This window comes from Haliotis rufescens, unplaced genomic scaffold, assembly GCF_023055435.1.
Source record: "Haliotis rufescens isolate VD_foot unplaced genomic scaffold, xgHalRufe1.0.p SCAF_41, whole genome shotgun sequence".
Taxonomy (NCBI): domain Eukaryota; kingdom Metazoa; phylum Mollusca; class Gastropoda; order Lepetellida; family Haliotidae; genus Haliotis; species Haliotis rufescens.
Window position 1 is genome coordinate 1,343,324 of NW_025964124.1, and position 16,501 is coordinate 1,359,824.

A 16,501-nucleotide genomic window follows, 5' to 3' on the forward strand; every position below is an offset into this window, starting at 1 on the left:
GCCACTGTCATTTTATTCCGTTCAGTACGTGACACGTGCCGGTACAATGCGACCGCTAGCGATAGTTGCAGCGCTTGATGCTGACGTCAAACTTGAGTGACGGAGGACAGGACATCACCACCTCCGTACCGTGGTTGCAGAGGATGTACTTAGTTGGGTCAGCGTGGGGGAGCAGTGCGCCGTTGTTGTTGCCGTTGCAGCCGGTGGAGACAGGGGTGACTTGGGAGATGGAGGGGGTGGAGGTTCCGAGGGCGGATGGTTTCACCCCAGATTGGCCAGTACACGATCTCCTGGCGTCATCCCACACTGTGCCGCTGGGACAATCCCTCATCCACAGTTTCCCAAATGCATCACACCGGATGTACCTGGACGGGTTTGGCGGGTAGGGGAAGTCGAATCGATGCTTGGCAATATTTGCAGGAGTGCATGGATTGGTGACATTGCAGGAGATCCCTCCCTCGACTGGTTCCGACCCACAGCTGATTGTGTCAGGGTTGTAGTGGGCTTTGCCGGGACATTGGGTGACGTACATGTTGCCCTTGAGGTCGCACCGGATGAACTTGGTGGAGTCAGAGGTGTGGGCGTGGTCACAGGCGTTGCCAGGGGAACAAGGGTTGGTAACATTGTAGAATGTATCTGAAACACATAAACTCTTGTAAATACCCCTCCTACACAGACAAGAAGTATCATTAACGACGTCATGTGATGAACAAAGGTTGGTAACATTGTAGAATGTATCTGAAACACATAAACTCTTGTAAATATCCCTCCTACACAGACAAGAAGTATCATTAACGACGTCATGTGATTGAGTTACACACTGCGTTTTATACTAAGTTATATACTGAGTTATATACTGAGTTATATACTGAGTTATATACTGAGTGATATATTGAGTTATATACTAAGTTATATACTGAGTTATATATTGAGTTATATATTGAGTTATACACTGAGTTATATACTGAGTTATATACTGAGTGATATATTGAGTTATATTCTGAGTTTTATATTGAGTTATACACTGAGTTATATACTGAGTTATATATTGAGTTAAACACTGAGTTATATACTGAGTTATATACTGAGTGATATATTGAGTTATATTCTGAGTTTTATATTGAGTTATACACTGAGTTATATACTGAGTTATATATTGAGTTAAACACTGAGTTATATACTGAGTTATATACTGAGTGATATATTGAGTTATATTCTGAGTTATATATTGAGTTATACACAGAGTTATGTACTTATTTATATACTGAGTTGTATACTGAGTTATATTTTGAGTTATATACTGAGTTATATACTGAGTTATGTAAAGATATATCACTCAAATGGGAGATGAAACAAAGTCATAAGAATCAACATAATAATTATGAGCAAATACGGCATGAGCTGATTGCTTTATCTATGAAGAGAAATATGAGTCATATGTACCACCTGCTAAACGTTAGATGATTTGTGTAAACGTCCAAAATTTAATAAAAACGCACCATCACAGTTGTATCCGTTATCCTCCAAGTCCTTCTTGGAGCACGGCCTTTCCTTCCCGCCTTCCTTACAGATTACCTGGGCATCTGTAGGGACAAAACAATGTAGAGAAATATTGCTATAAAGGTAACTCTATATTTCAGGGCATTGTCATTTGCAGAAGACCATTAACTGCCCGACGAAGTCTATAAAGACATTTAGACACTAATCCCTCTGGCAAACAATGCAGAATGCCTACAACGTAGGTAGAAGCGATTGTGTCTTTAACAAAATATCTTATTCCATGTGTCAAATCAGGTTACTTCCGCTACTCAGGAGCCGATAACGTTTGTAAAATCCAAATATCCCGTTCTTCATTTCGGACTGATGGTTTATGTAAAATATCTAGATTTTGGTGGATAAGATCTTGTCCCTTTCGTCCTTCTCTAACCCTGAAGGTGACCCACTTGTTGGTTGCTGGGAAATCCGCACGCTGAAACTGGCGTTGACACACGAAGCCAACTGGGCAACTGATACAGACAACCGAGTTCCAATGACAGTAATGTACAGTTGTCTCCCCTTCATCGTCTTGTTAAAGAAGATGACGCCAGGTTTGCCATCACTTGCAGTCTCTTTGATGTCATGGTAGGCAGGGCCTGGACGACGAATGGTGTAGGAAGCGTACATTTTGAGAGTGCCACACACCACCTCGCCCACCTGTGTAGTAACAATAAGGGTGAGTTACTGGGGGCACGAGGAAACATAGATTATGAAGTTGTCATTAACCCAGGAGAACGAATTTGTACTGACAGTGCAGAATATGACGTGGGTGAAACTAGAAGACAGATACTGAAGAACAGGACTATCAAACTTAACTATGAAATCGTCGTCAATGCTACATGTGTTTGTAGACAATAATTTCCATCACCCGTCAATACATTGGGTCACTTTGGTGTAGTTCCTTAACCAACGACTCAAGCAATGAGGGTGGTAATCATCACTGAGGTCATTGCTGCCACCACAGCCTTGGGTTTAGAATCCAAGGATAAACGACCACATTTGATTATCGGTCTGAAAGTTTACACACTTCGGAATTACACAGCAGAGTAGTGAAGGACGATAAGATGTACGCACTGACGATGGCATCAGATTAGGCATTGAAGAACCGACTTCCGGCAGATTTCTAATTGTACAAACTGTACGGGAACAGTCTACAGTCGCTGCTACTTACCACTGCTTTTTCTTTGCCCGGGTCGGGTGTTGTGGTGTTATCGTCCTTAAATTCAAATGCGTCCTCCACAGTCTCGTTTACGGGAAGTTGTGTGTTGATGGTCTTGTTCACCTCCACTGCAGTCAGGGCTGAGGAAACCAATGACTATTAAACATTGAGTGTTTGCAATGTATTAGGTCTGTCGTTTCACAATATGAACAAAATGGAATCATGATGTCAGACGGACTTTCCCCTCATCATTTTTTGGAATATTGGCTTATCGCAAGCATAGTTATAGCTTTTGTTAGATTTTGTTACTACACTGTTCCTAATCCTCCCATTTTGGTTTTTAACAACTACCTACCTCCACAGGAACTTTCCTTCAGTTGGTACAGGAGACTGTCAATCTCCCTGAAGCTGTTGAGCATGATCACGTGGGTACAGTAGGGATCTGTGGCCACGCCCCTCAACTCAGCCACATCAGCGTTTCCTATACCGACAGATATCATGGTAATACCTGCACCTTTAGCCTTCTTAGCAGCGTTGATTGTAAAGTTTTTATCGTTTGAATGGCCGTCAGTCATAAGGATCGCTACACGCTTGGCATTTGGCCGCGCACCTGCTGCTGGTCTGAACAGGACGTTGACAGTGTGGAGGATGGCTGCAGCTGTGTTGGTGCCACTGTCACTCTTTCTGATTTTAGCTATGGCAGACACCAGGCTGCTTTTGGATGCAAAGTCTTTGAATTCAATGTCATCCCCAACTGAGGAACCATATTCCACAGTAGACACTTTTACCTCATCTTTCGATATGTCTAGTTTTTTCGTCACATTTTCCACGAACTTGATCATGCGATTGAAGTCACTTGTGCTTACGCTCCCAGAACCGTCCAGGATGAATGCAAGGTCAAGCTGAGTCTTGCAACCTGGTGAAACACAAATGTATCAATGAAATTTTCTTCATGTATAGTCTGTAAACATCTGGGCAAGGTTCCAAAAAGTAATCTTAGCTACGAGTGTTAACGTCTATGTTAAAGTTTGAGAGTTGTGATCACCTTAGTGCTACGGAAGCTTTGCAGAACGGAGCCCTGCATGTCAACATTTAATAAAACCATATAATAAGTTAATACCATACCAATTCCTTTCATTGCTCTGGCCTTAGTAATGAATACAGACTGGTTGTAACTCGGTCTCAGCTTTAAGGCCCAGAACGAGGCTTGACTGGTGACGTCACCGGGAGGGCTGCCGCTTTGATACTTCTTTATGTAGAGAGCCGCTGCCAGCCCGGAGTACAGAGGCTTCCTCAGGTCTGACCAGGATGTGGTGCGCCAGTCGATATTGAAGGCTGATTTAGCTTTGTTACACTCAGCCACTATGGACGAGGGACAGGTCTTCGTCTCCAGGAACTTGCTTTCATCAATCTGTATCAGGGATAGCATGTGTTATGCATGTAGAACAGTAACAAAGTTACACTGTAAAATGATATATAAATTTATATTACTGTTTCAAACAAGATATTGTATCGATTATTTCTTCATTCTATTATGATGTGATTATTTGGTGTAGATCCTTATACGATTGTCAAAAGAGTTAAGACATTGACATCCATAAAGTATCTTGCTTTTGCTTTTGCTTACCAACTTCTAAAAATGCCAATTAAATGTTCAGGACATTTCAACCAAACTGGACCCTCATGATTACTTCCCTTGTGGGCACACCCACACCTGAATGGCCATGAGAAACCCCTACTGTCCCTAGCGGACTCTCCCACAACTAAATAGTCATGAGAAACCCCTATCGTCTCTAACGGACACGCCAATCACTGAGTAGCAATGAGAAATCCCTTCCGTCCCTAGCGGACACGCCCATCACCGAGTAGCCATGATAATCTCCTACCATCCATAGTGGAAACGCCAACAGCTCTGTTCCCATGAGAAACTTCACCGTCCCTAGCGGACACGCCCACAACTGAGTTGCTATGAGAAACCCCTATCGTTTATTGTGGACACGCCCACAACTGAGTAACCAGCGGACGCACCCACCAGTAAGTAGCCATGAGAAACCGCTTCAGTACCCAATGGAAAAGCCCACCACTGAGTAGCAATGAGAATCCACTACAGTCCGTAGTGAACACGCCAACCAGCGAGTAGCCATGATAAAAACCCTACCGCCCCTAATGGACACGCACACAACTGAGTAGCTCTGAGAAACCCCTACCGTCCCTAGAGGACACGCCCACAACTGAGTAGCCATGATCAACCCCTACCGTCCTTAGCGGGACACTCCCACCACTGAGAACACTAAGTTCGACTTCAGCGGACTTGTATACAGGTTCTGAATCTGGTCTAAATTTGCAGTTTTTATCATAGTGGGAAAACCCTACCGTCCCCAGTAATAACGCCCACCACAGGGTAGCCATGAGAAACCCGTACCATCCTTAGTAGACACGCCCACGACGGAGTTCCATTGAGAAACTTACCGTCTCAAGCGGACAGGCCCACAACTGAGTAGCCATGAGAAACCCATACCGTCCCTAATAGACACGCCCACAACTGAGTAGCCATGAGAAACCCCTACCATCACTAGCGGACACACAGACCACTAAGTAACCATGGGAAACCCCTACCGTCCCTAGTGGACACGCCCACCACTGAGCAGCCATGAAAAATCCCATACGTTCCGAGCTGACGCATCCACCACTGAGTAGCCATGAGTAACCCCTACCGTCATTAGCGGACAAACCTGTCTCAGAATAGCCATGAAAAACTCGATGCCATCCCTAGCGGACATGCCTACCACTGAGTAGCTATGAGAAGCCCCTACTGTTCCTAGTGGACACATCCACCACTGAGGATCCATGAGAAACTCCTACCGTCCCTAGCGGACACGCCAACAACTGAAAAGCCATTAAAAACCCGATACCACCCCTAACGGACACATCCGCCACTGAATAGCCACGAGAAGTCCCTACCGTCCCCAGCGAACATGCCCATCACTGAGTAGCCATGAGTAACCCCTGCCGTCCCTAGCGGACATGACCACCACTGTTTAGCTATGAGTAACCCCTACCGTCATTTGCGGCAAACCTGTCTCAGAATAGCCATGAAAAACCCGATGCCATCCCTAGCGGACATGCCTACCACTGAGTAGCTATGAGAAGCCCTTACTGTTCCTAGTGGACACACCCACCACTGAGGATCCATGAAAAACTCCTACCGTCCCTAGCGGACACGCCAACAACTGAAAAGCCATTAAAAACCCGATACCACCCCTAGCGGAGACGCTCACAACTGAAAAACCATTAAAAACCCGATACCACCCCTAACGGACACATCCGCCACTGAATAGCTGAGGAGGCATGAGTCCACCACAGTCCCGAGCGGATTCGCCAACCACTGAGTAGCCATGAAAAAACCCTTCCGTCCCTTACGGAGACGCCCACAACTGAGTTGCTATGAGAAACCCTTCCGTCCCTTACGGAGACGCCAACAACTGAGTTGCTATGAGAAATCCTTCCGTCACTAGCGGACACGCCCACCACTGGTTAGCCATGAGTAACCACTAACGTCCCTAGTGGACAGGCAAACCAATGAATAGCCATGAGAAACCCGAAACGATCCGTAGCGGACACACCCACCACTGAGAAGCCACGAGAAATCCCTTACCGTCCCAAGCGGATTCGCCCACCACTGAATAGCCATTAGAAACCCAATACCATCCTTCGCGGATATGTCTACCACTGAGTACCCCTTCCGCCCTTAACGGAGACCGTTAAAAGATTGTAATTGTTGTTACCCTGTCTGGCGCTCGGCATTAAGGGGCTAAAACAAGGACTGGTCGGCTCGGAGTCAGTATACTGTGTCTGAGTGGGGTATTCATGTTAAACTGCGGCATCGTATCTCAGTGAGCTAGCACTAAAAATCGGCATCAGTCCGGACTAGTACAAGCAGCCACACACACACATACACGTGCATGCACGTCGCTATATAAGTGCAATAATCTTGGACGCGACGTTAAACCCAATTTCACCTCACCTCACCTTAACGGAGACGCCCACAACTGAGTTGCTATGAGAAACCCTTCCACCTCTAGCGGACATACCCACCACTGAGAAGCCACGAGAAATCCCTTACCGTCCCAAGCGGATTCGCCCACCACTGAATAGCCATTAGAAACCCGATACCATCCTACGCGGATATGCCTACCACTGAGTAGCCATGAGTAACCCCTTCCGCCCTTAACGGAGACGCCCACAACTGAGTTGCTATGAGAAACCCTTCCGTCCCTAGCGGACATGCCCACCACTCAGAAGCCATGACAAACCCCTACCGTCCACAGCGGACACACCCACCACTGAGAAGCCACGTGAAATTCTCACTGTCGCCAGCGGACACGCCCACCACTGGTGACCCATGAGTAACCACTCCCGTCCCCAGCGGACACGCCCACCACTGGTTAGCCATGAGTGACCACTACCGTCGCTAGCGGACACGCCAACAAATGAATAGCCCTGAGAAACCCGAAACTATCCGTAGCGGACATACCCACCACTAAGAAGCGTCGAGGAATCCCTACCGTCCGAAGCAGGACACGCCCACCACTATGTAGCCATGAGAAACCCGAAACGATCCGTAGCGGACACACCCACCACTGAGAAGCCACGATGAATCCTTACCGTCCAAAGCCGACACGCCTACCACTGTGTAGCCATGAGAAGTCCCTACCATCCCTAGCGGACATAGCACCAATGGGTAGCCATAAGAAACCCCTACCGTCCACAGCGGATACGCCCACAATTGAGTTTCTATGAGTAACCCTTCCGTTCCTTACGGAGACGCCAACAACTGAGTTGCTATGAGAAATCCTTCCGTCACTAGCGGACACGCCCACCACTGGTTAGTCATGAGTAACCACTAACGTCCCTTAACGGAGATGCCCACAACTGAGTTGCCATGAGAAACAGTTCCGCCCCTAGCGGACATACCCACCACTGAGAAGCCACGAGTAACCACTCCCGTCCCTAGAGGACACGCCCACCAAAGAATAGCCAGGAGAAACCCGAAACGATCCGTAGCGGACACACTCACCACTGAGAGGCTATGAGAAATCCCTACCGTCCCAAGCGGACATGCCAACCACTGTGTAGCCATGAGAAGTCCCTATCATCCCTAGCGGAAACACCCAGCACTGAGTAGCCATGAGTAACCCCAATCGTACCTAGCGTTCACGACCACCACTGTTTAGCTATGAGTAACCCCTACCGTCATAAGCGGGCAAACACACCACTGAAAAGCCATGAAAAACCCGATACCATCCCCAGCGGACATGCCTACCACTGAGTAGCCATGAGGAACCCCAACCGTCCATAGCGGACAACGCCCACCACTCAGTAGCCATGAGAAATCCACAACGCCCCTACTGGACACGCCCACCACTGAGTAGCCATGAGTAACCCCAACCGTCCCTAGCATACACGCCCACCACTGAGCACCTGTGGGTAGCCTGTACCGTCCCTATCGGATACTGTGTGGCCATGAATAACCGCTACCGTCCCTAGCGGACACGGCCACCAGTGAGTAGCCACGAAGAACCCCTACCGTCCCTACCGGCAACGCTCACCACTCAGAAGCCATGAGAAACCCCTGCCGTCCCCAGCGGACACACCCAAAAGTGAGTAACAAGTAGAAACCCTACCGTTCCTAGCCGACGCGCCCACCACTGAATAGCCATGAAAAACACGATGCCATCCCTAGCGGACACATCCACCACTGAGTAGCAATGAGAAGCCCATACCGTCCCTAAGGACACACTTATCACTGCGTAGCCTTTGGAAACCTGTACCGTCCAAAGCGGACTCAACCAGCACTGAGTAGCAATGAGGAACCCCAGCCGTCCCCAACGGACACGCCAACCATGAGAAGTCCCTATCATCCCTAGCGGAAACACCAATCACTGAGTAACCATGAGTAACCAAAATCGTACCTAGCGGACACGACCACCACTGTTTAGCTATAAGTAACCCCTACCGTCATAAGCGGGCAAACCCACCACAGAAAAGCCATGGAAAACCCGATACCATCCCAAGCGGACATGCCTACCACTGAATAGCTATGAGAAGCCCCTACTGTTCCTAGTGGACACATCCACCACTGAGGATCCATGAGAAACTCCTACCGTCCCTAGCGGACACGCCAACAACTGAAAAGCCATTAAAAACCCGATACCACCCCTAACGGACACATCCGCCACTGAATAGCCACGAGAAGTCCCTACCGTCCCCAGCGAACATGCCCATCACTGAGTAGCCATGAGTAACCCCTGCCGTCCCTAGCGGACATGACCACCACTGTTTAGCTATGAGTAACCCCTACCGTCATTTGCGGCAAACCTGTCTCAGAATAGCCATGAAAAACCCGATGCCATCCCTAGCGGACATGCCTACCACTGAGTAGCTATGAGAAGCCCTTACTGTTCCTAGTGGACACACCCACCACTGAGGATCCATGAAAAACTCCTACCGTCCCTAGCGGACACGCCAACAACTGAAAAGCCATTATAAACCCGATACCACCCCTAGCGGAGACGCTCACAACTGAAAAACCATTAAAAACCCGATACCACCCCTAACGGACACATCCGCCACTGAATAGCTGAGGAGGCATGAGTCCACCACAGTCCCGAGCGGATTCGCCAACCACTGAGTAGCCATGAAAAAACCCTTCCGTCCCTTACGGAGACGCCCACAACTGAGTTGCTATGAGAAACCCTTCCGTCCCCAGCTGAGATGCCCACCACTCAGAAGCCATGACAAACCCCTTCCGTCCACAGCGGACACACCCACCACTGGTTAGCCATGAGTAACCACTACCGTCCCTAGAGGACGCGCAAACCAATGAATAGCCATGAGAAACCCGAAACGATCCGTAGCGGACACACCCACAACTGACTAGCAATGAGAAGCCCCAACAGTCCCGAGCGGATTCGCCAACCACTGAATAGCCATTAGAAACCCGATACCATCCTTCGCAATTATGCCTACCACTGAGTAGCAATGAAAAAACCCTTCCTGTCCCTTACGAAGACGCCCACAACTGAGTTGCTATGAGAAACCCTTCCGTCCCTAGCTGAGATGCCCACCACTCAGAAGCCATGACAAACCCCTACCGTCCACCACGGACACACCCTCCACTGAGAAGCCACGTGAAGTTCTTACTGTCGCCAGCGGACACGCACACCACTAGTGAGCCATGAGTAACCACTCCCGTCGCCAGCGGACACGCCCATCACTGGTTAGCCATGACTAACCACTACCGTCCCTAGCGGAAACGATCCGTAGAGGACACACCAACCACTGAGAAGCCACGAGAAATCCATACCGTCCCAAGCGAACACGCCAACCAGTGTGTAGCCATGAGAAGTCCCTATCATCCAAAGCGGAAACACCCACCACTGAGCAGCCATGAGTAACCCCTTCCGTCATAAGCGGGCAAACCCACCACTGAAAAGCCATGAAAAACCCAATACCATCCTTCGCAGATATGATATGCCTATCACTGAGTAGCCATGAGAAATCCCGACTGTTCCTAGTGGACACACCCACCAATGAGTAGCCATGAGAAAACCCATAACGCCCCTACCGGACACGCCCACCACTGAGTAGCCATGAGTAACCCCTACCGTCCCTAGCGGACACGCCCACCACTCTGTATCCATGAGAAACCCGAAACGATCCGTAGCGGACACACCCACCACTGAGCAGCCACGAGGAATCCCTACCGTCCGAAGCGTGTAGCCATGAGAAGTCCCTACCATCCCTGGCGGACATACGCACCAATGGGTAGCCATAAGAAACCCCTACCGTCCCTAGCGGATACGCCCACAATTGAGTTTCTATGAGTTACCCCTTCCGTCCCTTACAGAGACGCCAACAACTGAGTTGCTATGAGAAATCCTTCCGTCACTAGCGGACACGCCCACCACTGGTTAGCCATGAGTAACCACTAACGTCCCTAGTGGACAGGCAAACCAATGAATAGCCATGAGAAACCCGAAACGATCCGTAGCGGACACACCCACAACTGACTAGCAATGAGAAGCCCCCACAGTCCCCAGCGGATTCGCCACCCACTGAATAGCCATTAGAAACCCAATACCATCCTTCGCGGATATGCCTACCACTGAGTAGCCATGAGTAACCCCTTCCGCCCTTAACGGAGACACCCACAACTGAGTTGCTATGAGAAACCCTTCCGCCCCTAGCGGACATACCCACCATTGAGAAGCCACGAGGCATCCCTACCGTCCGAAGCGGACACGCCCACCACTATGTAGCCATGAGATACCCGAAACGATCCGTAGCGGACATACGCACCACTGTGAAGCAACGAGGAATCCCTACCGCCCGAAGCGGACAGGCCTACCACTGTGTAGCCATGAGAAGTCCCTACCATCCCTAGCGGACATGAACACAAATGAGTAGCCTTAAGAAACCCCTACCGTCCCTAGCGGACACGCCCACCACTGGTTAGCCATCAGTAACCACTACCGTCCCTAGAGGACACGCAAACCAATGAATAGCCATGAGAAACCCGAAACGATCCGTAGCGGACACACCCACAACTGACTAGCAATGAGAAGCCCCCACAGTCCCCAGCGGATTCGCCTACCAATGAATAGCCATTAGAAACCCAATACCATCCTTCGCGGATATGCCTACCACTGAGTAGCCATGAGTAACCCCTTCCGCCCTTAACGGAGACACCCACAACTGAGTTGCTATGAGAAACCCTTCCGCCCCTAGCGGACAAACCCACCATTGAGAAGCCACGAGGCATCCCTACCGTCCAAAGCGGACACGCCTACCACTGTGTAGCCATGAGAAGTCCCTACCATCCCTAGCGGACATGAACACAAATGAGTAGCCTTAAGAAACCCCTACCGTCCCTAGCGGACACGCCCATCACTGGTTAGCCATGAGTAACCACTACCGTCCCTAGAGGACACGCAAACCAATGAATAGCCATGAGAAACCCGAAACGATCCGTAGCGGATACGCCCACAATTGAGTTTCTATGAGTAACCCCTTCCGTCCCTTACAGAGACGCCAACAACTGAGTTGCTATGAGAAATCCTTCCGTCCCTAGCGGACACGCCCACCACTGGTTAGCCATGAGTAACCACTAACGTCCCTAGTGGACAGGCAAACCAATGAATAGCCATGAGAAACCCGAAACGATCCGTAGCGGACACACCCACCACTGAGAAGCCACGAGAAATCCCTTACCGTCCCAAGCGGATTCGCCCACCACTGAATAGCCATTAGAAACCCAATACCATCCTTCGCGGATATGCCCACCACTGAGTAGCCATGAGTAACCCCTTCCGCCCTTAACGGAGACGCCCACAACTGAGTTGCTTTGAGAAACCCTTCCGTCCCTAGCGGACATGCCCACCACTCAGAAGCCATGACAAACCCCTACCGTCCACAGCGGACACACCCACCACTGAGAAGCCACGAGAAATCCCTTACCGTCCCAAGCGGATTCGCCCACCACTGAATAGCCATTAGAAACCAAATACAATCCTTCGCGGATATGCCTACCACTGAGTACCCCTTCCGCCCTTAACGGAGACCGTTAAAAGATTGTAATTGTTGTTACCCTGTCTGGCGCTCGGCATTAAGGGGCTAAAACAAGGACTGGTCGGCTCGGAGTCAGTATACTGTGTCTGAGTGGGGTATTCATGTTAAACTGCGGCATGGTATCTCAGTGATTAGCCATGAGTAACCCCTTCCGCCCTTAACGGAGACGCCCACAACTGAGTTGCTATGAGAAACCCTTCCGTCCCTAGCGGACATGCCCACCACTCAGAAGACATGACGAACCCCTACCGTCCACAGCGGACACACCCACCACTGAGAAACCACGTGAAGTTCTTACTGTCGCCAGCGGACACGCCCACCACTGGTGACCCATGAGTAACCACTACCGTCCCCAGCGGACACGCCCACCACTGGTTAGCCATGAGTGACCACTACCGTCGCTAGCGGACACGCCAACAAATGAATAGCCCTGAGAAACCCGAAACTATCCGTAGCGGACATACCCACCACTAAGAAGCGTCGAGGAATCCCTACCGTCCGAAGCAGGACACGCCCACCACTATGTAGCCATGAGAAACTCGAAACGATCCGTAGCGGACACACCCACCACTGAGAAGCCACGAGGAATCCCTACCGTCCAAAGCGGACACGCCTACCACTGTGTAGCCATGAGAAGTCCCTACCATCCCTAGCGGACATAGCACCAATGGGTAGCCATAAGAAACCCCTACCGTCCACAGCGGATACGCCCACAATTGAGTTTCTATGAGTAACCCCTTCCGTCCCTTACGGAGACGCCAACAACTGAGTTGCTATGAGAAATCCTTCCGTCACTAGCGGACACGCCCACCACTGGTTAGTCATGAGTAACCACTACCGTCCCTTAACGGAGATGCCCACAACTGAGTTGCTATGAGAAACAGTTCCGCCCCTAGCGGACATACCCACCACTGAGAAGCCACGAGTAACCACTACCGTCCCTAGAGGACACGCCCACCAAAGAATAGCCAGGAGAAACCCGAAACGATCCGTAGCGGACACACTCACCACTGAGAGGCCATGAGAAATCCCTACCGTCCCAAGCGGACCAGCCAACCACTGTGTAGCCATGAGAAGTCCCTATCATCCCTAGCGGAAACACCCAGCACTGAGTAGCCATGAGTAACCCCAATCGTACCTAGCGTTCACGACCACCACTGTTTAGCTATGAGTAATCCCTACCGTCATAAGCGGGCAAACACACCACTGAAAAGCCATGAAAAACCCGATACCATCCCCAGCGGACATGCCTACCACTGAGTAGCCATGAGGAACCCCAACCGTCCATAGCGGACAACGCCCACCACTCAGTAGCCATGAGAAATCCATAACGCCCCTACTGGACACGCCCACCACTGAGTAGCCATGAGTAACCCCTACCGTCCCTAGCATACACGGCCACCAGTGAGCACCTGTGGGTAGCCTGTACCGTCCCTATCGGATACTGTGTGGCCATGAATAACCGCTACCGTCCCTAGCGGACACGGCCACCAGTGAGTAGCCACGAAGAACCCCTACCGTCCCTACCGGCAACGCTCACCACTCAGAAGCCATGAGAAACCCCTGCCGTCCCCAGCGGACACACCCAAAAGTGAGTAACAAGTAGAAACCCTACCGTTCCTAGCCGACGCGCCCACCACTGAATAGCCATGAAAAACACGATGCCATCCCTAGCGGAAAAATCCACCACTGAGTAGCAATGAGAAACCCATACCGTCCCTAAGGACACACTTATCACTGCGTAGCCTTTGGAAACCTGTACCGTCCAAAGCGGACTCAACCAGCACTGAGTAGCAATGAGGAACCCCAGCCGTCCCCAACGGACACGCCAACCATGAGAAGTCCCTATCATCCCTAGCGGAAACACCAATCACTGAGTAACCATGAGTAACCAAAATCGTACCTAGCGGACACGACCACCACTGTTTAGCTATAAGTAACCCCTACCGTCATAAGCGGGCAAACCCACCACAGAAAAGCCATGGAAAACCCGATACCATCCCAAGCGGACATGCCTACCACTGAATAGCAATGATAAACCTATAGCGTCCCTAGCGGACACAAGCACCTCTGAGTAGCTATGAGTAACCTCTTCCGTCCCTGGCGGACACGCCCACAAATGAATAGCCATGAGAAATCCGATACCATCCTTCGCGAATATGATATGCCTACCACTTAGTAGCCAAAAGTAACCCCTACCATCCCTAGCGGACATGGACACCAATGGGTAGCCATGAGAAACCCCTACCATCCCTAGAGGAAACACACACCACTGATTAGCTACAAGAAGCCCCTGTAGTCGAACAACCCCGAACGAACACACCCACCACAGAGTAGCGACGAGAAGCCCCTACCATCCCTAGCGGACATGAACACCAATGGGTAGCCATGAGAAACCCCTACGATCCCTAGCGGACATGCCCACCACTGAGAAGCCATGACAAATCCTTTCCGTCCACAGCGGACACACCCACCAGTGAGTTGCCACGTGAAGCGCCTACCGTCCCTAGCGGACACGCCCACCACTGTTTAGCTATGAGTAAACCCTACCGTCATTAGCGGACAAGCCCACCAGTAAATAGCCATGAGAAACCCCTACCATCCCTAGCGGACACACCCGCCCCTGAATAGCCACGAGAAGCCCGTAGCATCCATAGCGGACACACCCACCACTGAATAGCTACAATAAGCGCCTACCATCCCTAGCGGACACGCCTACAAATGAGTAGTCATGAGAAACCCCTACCGTCCCTGGTGGACACGCCCACCACTGTGTAACCATGACAAGCCCCTAACATCTCCAGCGGAAACACCAACCACTGATTAGCCACGATAAGCCCCTACCGTCCCGAGCGAACAAACCCACCACGGAATAGCGACGAGAGGCCCCTACCGTCCGTAACGGACACGCCCACCACTGAATAGCCATGAGAAACCCCTACCGTCCGTAACGGACGCGCCCACCACTGAATAGCCATGAAAAACAGGATACCATCCCAAGCGGACATACCTACCAATGAGAAACCTCTACTGTTCCTAATGGACACACCCACCACTGAAGAGCCATGAGAAACCCCTGCCCTAGCGGAGACGCCCACAACTGATTAGCTATAAGTCACCCCCACCGTCCCTAGCGGACACAACAACCACTGAGTAGCCATGAGGAACCCAAACCGTCCCTAAGGACACACTTACCACTGCGTAGCCTCTGGAAACCTCTACCGGCCAGAGCGGACATGCCCATCACTGAACAGCCATGAAAAACCCGATACCATCCCTCCCGGATATGCCTCGGAGTAGCCACTGAGAAGTCATCCGAAACCCCCACCGTCACCACTGATTAGCTATGAGAAAACTCTACCGTGTCTGAGAAGCCATGAGAAACCCCTATCATCCCTAGCGGACACACCAACCACTGCGTAGCCATGCGAAAGACCTACCGTCCCTAGCGGAACGCCCACCACTGAGTTGCCATGACAAACCCCCTACCGTCCTTACCGGACACGCCCACCTCTCAGTTGTCACGAGAAGTGCCTACCATCCATAGAGGACACATCCACTACTGCGTAGCCTTTGGGAACCTGTCCCGTCCCAAGCGGACATGCCCATCACTGAGTAGCCACGAGGAACCCCTACCGTCCCTAGCGGCAAGGCTCGCCACTGAGTAGCCATGAGAAACCGCTATCATCCCCAGCGGACACGCGCACCACTGAGTAGCCATGATAAATCCCTACCGTCCTAAGCGGATACGCCTACTACTAAGTATCCATGAGTAGCCACTACCGTGCCAAGCGGACACGCCCACCATTGAATAGAAATGAGAAACCGATACCACCCCTAGCACCCCTAGCAGACCCCTGAGTAGCCATGAGAAACCCCTTCTGTCCCTAGCAGACAGGCCCACAACAGAGTAGGAATGAGTAACACCTACCGTCCCTAGTGGACACGCCCACAACAGAGTAGGCTTAAGAAACCCCAACCGCCCCTAGAGGACACGCCCACAACAGAGAAGGCTTATGAAACCCCAACCGCCCCTGGAGGACACACCAACAACTGAGGAGCCATGTGAATCCCCTACCGTCCCTAGCGGACACGCCCACAACAGAGTAGGCTTAAGAAACCCCAACCGCCCTAGAGGACACACCCACAACTGAGGAGCCATGTGAATCCCCTACC

The 16,501-nt window shown here is 50.7% G+C and overlaps 2 protein-coding genes across 2 annotated transcripts in view; both read right to left on the reverse strand.

The window, feature by feature from the left end:
- LOC125372502 lies at positions 1 to 1,854 on the reverse strand. Its single transcript, XM_048382744.1, has 3 exons — positions 1,800 to 1,854; positions 1,500 to 1,583; positions 1 to 636 (listed from the first exon to the last, which is right to left on the reverse strand). Exons 1-3 carry the CDS (start codon positions 1,852 to 1,854, stop codon positions 56 to 58), a joined length of 720 nt encoding a protein of 239 aa, XP_048238701.1. The 3' UTR covers positions 1 to 55.
- The window catches only part of LOC124119917, a 26,646-nt gene continuing 11,919 nt past the window's right edge, over positions 1,775 to 16,501 (reverse strand). Inside the window, exons 3-6 of the mRNA XM_048382788.1 lie at positions 3,821 to 4,106; positions 3,051 to 3,611; positions 2,708 to 2,835; positions 1,775 to 2,193 (exon numbers count right to left, since the gene is read on the reverse strand). Of these exons, the coding sequence (XP_048238745.1) occupies positions 1,882 to 2,193; positions 2,708 to 2,835; positions 3,051 to 3,611; positions 3,821 to 4,106 (1,287 nt within the window). The 3' untranslated portion in view covers positions 1,775 to 1,881. The remainder of the gene's footprint in view (positions 2,194 to 2,707; positions 2,836 to 3,050; positions 3,612 to 3,820; positions 4,107 to 16,501) is intronic.